General features: G+C 38.7%; 1 protein-coding gene across 1 annotated transcript; it reads left to right on the top strand.

Annotated features, from left to right (window-relative positions):
* The first annotated feature begins 6,352 nt into the window (after positions 1-6,352).
* Positions 6,353-9,369, top strand: gpr101 (G protein-coupled receptor 101). Its single transcript, XM_020594450.1, has one exon. The coding sequence runs from the start codon at positions 7,101-7,103 to the stop codon at positions 8,442-8,444; it is 1,344 nt and encodes a 447-aa protein (XP_020450106.1). The 5' UTR covers positions 6,353-7,100; the 3' UTR covers positions 8,445-9,369.
* Positions 9,370-9,375: the final 6 nt, after the last annotated feature.

The raw sequence follows: 9,375 nt of genomic DNA, 5'->3' as shown, positions 1-9,375 counted from the left end.
AAAGTCTCTTTGCACTGTATAAGCTTTAAGAAGACTATCTTTAATTCTGGTCAAAATCTATATATATGTATGTATATATATATATATATGTCTCATAATGTTTTGGTATATAATCTGAGAACAAGACAGTTTAAATAAGCAAGTAAATGGCAAATTTCAAAACAAATTTTGCAATTTAATACATGGCATTCCTCTTGTCTGAATTATCAAAATAATATATTTTGTATAAATACCTTCAAATAAGTACCGTGTTTCTTGTGTTTGTTCATTTTTAGTACCCTACCACTACAGGCAATTCTCTTGGGACTGTAATGGCTCCAAATCACAGTCAGACTGTAAGAACCATTTTTATTTATACAAGAGATAGTGTACAATATTTGCATTTCCCAGGACTGGGCTCATAGATTAGCAGTGCAGTTCAGATAAATTCCCAATCACACAATATGCCAATGCTGAAAATTACCAAAGCATTTCTGGACTACGGTGCATGTAGTACAAGGACTTTACTACAATAAAACAAAAATCATTACGCAATCCAAAACACAAAATATTAGGAACTGCAAATGAAATCATGTATACAGTATTTACAGAATATGTATTCATGCCTACACATAAATAGAGTTTCATGTTTGGGACATGGTAATGATATTTAGTCTTTGCTGTGATTATTTTTCTATGGGTTTCGTGGGGTGAACACTGATCTTCTGTGACATTATCAGTTAAAAGTAGTCTGTGTCAGTGTTCACTTAAATATAACTTGACCTTTTCTGTATGACTCACTAAATGATTTGATTTACTGCTAATCAAACATTTGTTGATTACATCAGTAAGGAAGAATTATTGAAATCAGTGTGGCTGAGAAACTAAGACGTACTCTTTTTAATCTTTAAAACCGTTTCTATGACAACAAGAAACCGGGTCTACTGTCACAGGACCCTAATTTTTCAACCAATCAGTTTGATATCAAATATAAAACACTTGTTCACTTCAAACAATACATTATATTCATGTTTTTGTATGTGTTTGAGATATAGAAATTCTCATTTAATGCAAGGATTATCAGTAAATACAGACAAGAAACAGCATTTTTATAAAAAGCCATTGTCTTAGGAAGGTAGGTTTCATTTTACTGTCAAAGGAAGAAAACAGCTGCACTTACCTTAGCCATATGGGCGTCTCGTCAGTTTGACACGACCATGTGGGGCCTAACTTGAAAGGCATGCAGGGTTTACTCATGCTATCAGAAAAGGATAGATGAATTAGAAACACCAATATGAATTTTACCTACATACTTCAGTTTATTTTGTAAAGCAGTGAAATGTAGGCCCAGTTCTGTAAAGTTAATTATAAAACATGGTTTGGAAAAGCATTTGGCTGCCAAAACAAATGTGTCAACACTGCATTGTTAGTTGAAACACACAAAGAATAAGCAGTGTGTGTTTGCCCTCCTGCACAAAATATACACTGTAACAGAGACATAATTCCCAAAAGTGTCTAGAATAAATGCCAGAAGTGAACCAGACTGTGAGGAGAAGGTATGTGTGCTGCTGGGCTAAAACACAAGAACACAAGAACCTGTATATTACATCTTCAACTGCACTCAGCCTAAACAAAAGAGCTGTATAATAAATATTACTGTAAATTAAATGTATAGAATGGAGTATATATATGTGTGCATACTGTTCACATATACATACATAGTATACTTGTCTGTTCCAGTTTGATTTATTTCTGTCAGGTTAACTGATATTTGCATTTTGTTTGCTTTCATGATTAAATTCATATTGCTTAAATACAATATGGCACTAACATAATATGACACAACATACTTGCAACAGTCACTGAAACTCATGCACACTAATGCAGAGACAAAAAGAGTTATGGCCCTTCACCTCCCCTTCACTAGTACTGGATGTAGTTAGGGGGGTTGGTTCCACTGACTGTTTTATGCGGCTATGGCAGTGAGTAAAAAATCTCCCTGTTTCTTCATTCAAATTTGACTTGTCCTGAACAAAACCCTTTTAAGCTGCATGTCAGCACACGACAGAAAGCATCAAAACAAGCTAACAGGTAACAGTTTGTTTTGTAGCTGTGCTCCCTAGTGTCCATCTATAGCCAATTTCCACATTCAGTGGACACGTCGCTTCTGACCACTTGACTAATTCAGGATTAATATGTGATCACCTTTTAGCTCTGTTTTGGGCTCTGTCAACTTCTTAGGAGCACACTTGCACATTAGCTTGGTACTAACTTTAGGTGCTGTACTAACCAGGCACTTGAATTACTATTTGGTGCTGTGCAAGTAGCTAGCTAGTGTGGAAGAAAACTTTCTCTGGCCAGACACAAAAAAAAGTCAGTCCACACGACAGGGTTTATCAAAAGAAAATTAACAATAAGCCCGAGTTAGTTCCAGAAGCAACTGGAGGCCACTCGAACACTAACATTATTTTAACCCTCATGCAAAACTCCTCCTCTTCGGGGACTAGCTGTCAGTCACTCCTCACATGAGTCATCTTGACTGTGCAATATCCTACAAGACACGATTGTTTCAAAATTCTCAAACATTTCAGATTACTCTATTTTCTAAAGCATAATGATACATTTATCAAACACCATTCGGTATTTTGGTATTACCCAGAATTTGTAATTCTCCTGAATACATATCAGTGTTTTCTAATGGTAATGGTTAGTTGTACATTCAAAAAACATCTCTGTCACAGTTGTTGCTATTCCTTCACTCTTTCACTTTCCTTAGTCCTGAAAGCCCAGGTTAGTACACTGTCTCCTTACAATGTTACAAAGATGCTACATTTTGCAAGGTCAGTGGGTTTACCAAGGCAAATCCAAATGCTAAGTTTTTTTTGTTTGTTTTTATCTGCGACATATACCCACACATTCTAAGAGACTGCACGTTAACATGTCTAATCAAATATGAGCTTAAGTGATTTTGACTACATCAACATTGTGCTAATTAGACCTACCATTGTAACTATGCTGTAACCATACAGTCAGTGGCTGTAACATAAAACAAAACTCAGTCATAGTTAAATTTCCCACACTAGCAGAGTGAAGAACCACGTATTTTTCTCAGGAGTTAGCATTTTTACATTGTGGACACTAGGAAATATTCTGTAAATATTCCAGCTATAAAATCTTCATAGCATTAGCTAACCATTAGCTGTTTTTAGTTCTGCGCCAAAGATTACACCATGCAAAAAAATTTAAAATCCCTAACATACCAGCAGATATTTCTATGTTCAGTGGACACAAATCAGAATTATCATTATTTTGAACTCATGTTCCTGGCCACTTGACAAACTTACTGTAAGTTCAGTATTTACTCATCTGTTTTGGTCTGAACCATTTTCTGAGAGACCTCTGACTTCTGTAGCCACTATATGGCTGTGTTTACCATCCACTGGGTAACTGCCTGCCATTTGGTGCTTGGCAGGTTAAGTTGGAGCCTATTTATTTATTTATTTGCCTATTCCCTGTTTAAGTGGCTATTTTCAATTTGTGCTACTTTTAGAGGCATTAACTCTACTTTTTACTCCACTATATTTATTTTATAACATTAGTTATATATAGTTTTCAGAAGCAGAATAATACAAAAATCACAGTACAATCATAAGACTTTATTGATCTCTGATGGAAAATTCACGAACAGCAGAATGTACTGTAAAGTACTTCAAATTATAAGAATATAAGCTTGTAATTTACGAGTTGTAAATTAAATGGGATGAACACAATAATACATCAGCAATTATAATAAAAATAATGATACACATTGTTAAATGTATCATTCTGCACAATGAGCACTTTTACTTATAATACTTTAAGTATGTTTTGATGTTGTATTTGTATTTTTACTTAAGTAACATTTTGAATGCAGGATTTTTACTTGTAATAGAGTGTTTTTATACAGTGATATTATTACTTTTACTCAAGTAAGGGATGTGAGTACTTCTTCGACCTCTGGTATCTACTAGTTTGCTTTGTATGTCTTCTGTTATCTAGTCCACTGCAATAGTAATTCAAATGGCTGACATGCTAACAAACAACCGACTATAGCTTTCACACCAGAAACTGAACAACTTTCAGTTGAAATTTCTTGACATTTCAATGTGAGTTCACCATTCACTCACTTTTAGCTCGGTTTTTGGTCTCCATCACTTCCAACTAAGAAAATATCTGGGTCTTTATTTTGCTGAATGCTAGATGATGTTTTCACCAGGCATTTGGCAACTGTATGTGTAGCTTGGCACTGGGCATGTGGTCAGTTTACAGCAGACTGATACGTGTTAGTGAAGACAGTGTAAGTTAGCCTATTGTTTGTCCTTTTTTCCAGTTACATTAAAAACTATGATAATACAAGATCCTTAAATTATTATTTATACTTAAGTAATTTGGCAAAATTGTATATTTACAGGCATGTCACTTACAGATAAGCTCCTATTAACTAAAATAGAAAGAACCATAGATAGAGGTGGAGAGACAATAGGTTATGTGACTGAGCTTACAGATCTGTAAATTGTGTTTGAATGTGTTGACCCATAAGTGGCAGTGAGTGATAGTGAATGAGAGGAAAACTGAATGGCAAAGCTAGAGACAGAGAGATGGGCACCTGAGGCCACTGTGAACAATTATACTGTATTACCAGTCCAATAAGCCCATGAGACACTAGGTCTGTGGGTCTCCTTTGAACCACAGTCCATTCAGCATAAATACAGGGATACATCTCCCCACCCCTTTGTGGTCACCAGCATTTAATTTGCAATCTAAATCTAAAACACTGGCTATTCAAGAGTCACATCAAAGGGCTTTTTGATAGCTCAGATGGAGAAAAGACATGAAATAAAATGGCTAATTTTTAGTGTTGATTAGCAGGCCATGTACGCTCTTTTTTCTAGAGATGCTGTTACATTTTCTGTATTTCCAGAATTAAAAAATGTGATTTATATAGGCTACACAAAAATTCATATAAACAGCTGTCAACTCTAAGGCTGTGGTTATTTTATCAAAAACACTAAATGTGCTAAGAGAACTGTCCGAAGATACAAGCAAACAAATGTAAGCATGTGGTTCTATAGCCTAACTAGTCAGTCTGTGCTACATTTAGAACAAATCAGGTCTTTAGCTTCATTCTATCGGGGATTAAATAATAAGCATGACATTATGCACATACTGTATGCATTTCCCTTTTTTTTTATCTGTAAAGGTTTTAATGTTAAAATTGATTGTGAGTTTAAAAAATAAATTATTTGCTTTATGCCAAGTGCTTCTTAAGAGTTTTCTTTAATGTGTATAGCTTTACTGATATAGTTATTCATTATTTATTATAGGTCAAGTAAACCTGCAGAAAACTTGGGAAATAAAAGTGTAATTTTGTCCTTTCTCATGTACCTGTCTGAATCCTGCAGGATGGGTGGCAGAGCTGATCTGAGGATGTGTAGAAAGAAAAATAGTATGAAAGTAGCTGATGAAGATTAAGCGATGCAGACGAAAGTATCAAAGTGGCACCCAAATTAACCTTTATGTGAGATTGTTTGTCAAATCTTGTTTCAAAAGTCATATATCAGCTTTGAAGCTTAGCATTTTAAGTCAACTTGGACATGCTCTGTGGAAAAAATGTGGAATGTGAGACACTTACAGCCTTAATGACAACTATAGGCAAACTTTGTCTGCTAATGATAATCATGACTGAAAGCTCCAGAACAACTGGACCTTGAGGTGTTATTGTATTATCAACAACTATGTTACTGCTTTGATATTTTCAAAACCTTTAAAAAAAATGCATTTATTGTGTGTTTCTATAAAGGATTTAAAAAGCTTCAAACAATCCACTGTGTATAATCATTTTGATATTTCATAGTCCCATAGGTTTAGCTATTAGAAATATTTCACCAAGTCTAAAGATGTACCAGCTGGGATGATGTTCTCTTAACTCATGTTACTTTATAAATCTAAGATTATAGGTGCTTGATGCAGACATGTGATGAATTACATGCTTCAAAGATCTATGAACCTGCAGCTGCTATGGGCTATAGTAATATGGAAAAACTATATTTGGGGGACACATTTATGTTGCAAGTCAAGTCTGCAAGTTGTTAAAAGGAACAAATACTAATATGTTCAACCTTCGTTCTGTGTAAGTTTTTTCCCACCTACAAAGCCTAACCACTACAGAAAATAATAGATTTGACACAGTGAAGAATGGGGATATCTTGTACCTTATGATTCCACCATGCAGCCTGTCTCACAGAATCATGCAAAGCACTTGCACATTCATAACAACAGGGGAAAACGGATGGGAGGGGGGTTAGTGAAAAGCTCCAGCGGGGGTAGATTTCAGTGCAGGTGTCCGTGGTTTTTATTCTGACACTTCGGAGACAGGACCCGACCATAAGTAGCCTAGAGTCAAAGCAGATAAAATAAAATAAAAATGTTTGATCTGCCATGAAATCCGAAAAGAGCAGCAAAGGAGCGATCTGGTAGTCTGGATGAGAGACCCCCGCTGGGTGAAGACACGCAGCGTATGTTAGCTGAGCCATGAAAGCTCGCTGCCATTGACTGAGGCTGAGGCTGAAGCAAGAGCAAAAGGATGAAGACCGAGCGCATGGGAGTGTGCATCCTCAAGCAAATCAGCGCCTCGCTGATCATTTCAAGGTATTCGTCAGTTTCAGATTAGTAATCCGCGATATTTTCCACTGTCTGGACAGGCGATGCTGGCGGCTTGAACGATGGCATTTATTGTCGCCAGACAAATTCCATTTCTCATCCTGCTGATGTTGGCTGCAAGAACAATAAGGCCTGTTCGGTGGGTGAAACGTTCAGGGATTAATCACGTTATGGTTGGCATGTTAGATGAGATGCACGTGAGAGTAGCTGCATCTTGAATTTTCCACCTGAAATCTACTAAATATGGAGGACCAGATACAACAGCTGAACCTGCTGCTGTGACACCCTGAAAAGCAAACATAACCTGAGCTGGTTTTCTCTCATGTCACTCTGCTGATTAATATGGGACTAAGCTGACTTCATGTCAATGCTGTTAGAAGTGAGGCACACATGCACTCACTGTGTATAGTGTCTGATGAACAATGCCAAGCTCTCAGGTACACAGTATGGGAACAAATTTCACAGATGTTCCCTGGGAGCCGGGTTTCACCAGTTCCGGTCAGGACCTAGTGTGGTCCTCCACTGCCAACAGTGTGGTGAAGATGGTGCTCATATCTCTCATTGTGTGTATGTCCATGTTTGGGAATGTGGTGGTTCTGTTGGTGTTCCAAAGGAAGCCTCAGCTCCTTCATGTTGCAAACCGCTTTGTCCTCAACCTCCTCTTGGCAGACCTACTCCAGACCATATTGGTCATGCCTTTTGCTATTGCAGCTACAGTGCCAGGTGTGTGGCCTCTGGATGCCAGACTGTGCCAGGCCCTGGTGGTGCTCATGCACCTTTTTGCTTTCGCGGGGGTCAACACAATTATAGTCGTCTCTGTGGATCGTTACCTGGCAATCATCCACCCTTTGTCCTATCCCACTCGAATGACCCCTCACCTGGGCACCAACCTCATTATCTGCACCTGGGTGCTCAGCTTTCTGCAGAGCACCCCTCCGCTGTATGGGTGGGGCATCATTGACTTTGACCGTCGTCACAATACGTGCTCAGTGGTGTGGTCCTCTAGCCTGTCCTACTCTGCTGTAGTGTCCACCTTGTCTTTCTGGCTGCCTGTGCTTATTATGCTCGGATGTTACTGGATGGTGTTCAGAGCGGCTCGGAGGCAGAATGCTCTTGTGCACCCTGTACAGACACAATCCATCTCCCAGCCCTGCCCACAAGACTTCCAGGGATCTAGCAGTCCACAGCGACAGCCCCAAGACCAGCAGGGAAGTTCACCTGATGGTCCCTACTCAGCCAGAGCATACCCTGTTCGAGTCAGGCACAGACGGTTCCACTACCACTGCAAGGCTGCTCGTGTAGTTTTTGTGATCATGGCCTCATATATCCTCAGCATGGGTCCTTACACTGTACTGAATACTATATCTATGAGCACCAGAGCAGCTGTACCACCCTGGCTGTCGTCCCTTGCTCTTGTGTTCTTTTTTTTACAGTGCTGCCTACACCCCTACATTTACGGTTACATGCACCGCAGTGTGAGGAAGGAATTCCTAGCTTTGCTCTGTGGACTGTTCTGCAAACAGGGCCGTCCCAGCCAGAGTTCTGCTGTAGAGAGCTGCTTCACTACTACAGAGGGACGCTCAGGAGGCCACCCTCACCTGCCCAGCCTGGCTGCTCGAGTCCTCCCTCTGCGGCCTTGGGCAGAATGCACAACATCCTCCTCTCCCACTTTTGAGAGGAGGTCAAGGGACAGCCGTAAAGAGACCACCTCTACCAGCATCAGCTCTGAGAGGGAGCTCACAGTCAACAGCAAACAAAGCACATGAACTGCCTTGAGGATCCATCAGTAGACTTACTTGAAAAGCTTGTTCTTGTGTGTTCACACATGAGCTAATATGCCTTCTTTACAACAGGGTAATTCATTCTGAAGTTGCTGGCATTAGGAACAATTGCATACTTGATCACCAATATATAATCTTTTATGAATTTTTCATCAGCTCAATTACACACCAAACTGGTGTCAAGTCATGTCTCTTTGGAAAGACATTGTTGAATTATGAATAATAGGTTAAATGAGTTTCGTTTTCATTAGGTCAAATTTTGAGAAACATCTTGTTTTTGTTTTATATGTAAATGCAGTTTTAAGAGTTACCACATGGGCCATGTAAATGTAACATGTGCAGCCGTTCTTACTGTTTTGTCCCTAGAAAACATGAATATTGTTTTAAATGTATGCAGTTATTGTACTGTCTAATGTTACATAAAATGGTCATTTAAATCAATCTCAATTTTCCAAAACTAAAGTAAAATTACAAGTGTTTAATTTCTATTTTACATCTTTGCTGCAGGTTTATTATAAATGTCACTGGGTTTTTTCAACCTAGATTTTCTTTGTTGAGATTTTTACAGCGGGTCAATGTGACAGGTGTTTTTCTGGCTACCTTGTTCTAGGCGTGGGTCATTGATGTCCGATAGATAAGGTATTGATCAGCAGTATCCGCACAACTATTCTACCTTTAAACTTTGTGTGAGGGTGTATTCTCTGTGATCCTGCCCTAGGGCATAGGAGGTACTGTCCTTGTGTTAGTGCAAGCACGCTTTGCCTGCAACTAATGAACTCAGGGTATGCTTGCGGAAAAATCTGCAGTGCCCATCTCTGTTCATGAATCTTGGTGAGTAAGTGAACATATGTGTTTACATCTTAGTCTCAAAGCACCTTCTGAGTAAACACATACAAGAGTGATTCATTGTGCCTGA

Source organism: Monopterus albus, unplaced genomic scaffold (assembly GCF_001952655.1).
Source record: "Monopterus albus unplaced genomic scaffold, M_albus_1.0 scaffold2.1, whole genome shotgun sequence".
Lineage (NCBI taxonomy): Eukaryota > Metazoa > Chordata > Actinopteri > Synbranchiformes > Synbranchidae > Monopterus > Monopterus albus.
The sequence above is the reverse complement of the archived record's forward strand: the minus strand, read 5'-3'. Positions and strand labels throughout refer to the sequence as shown.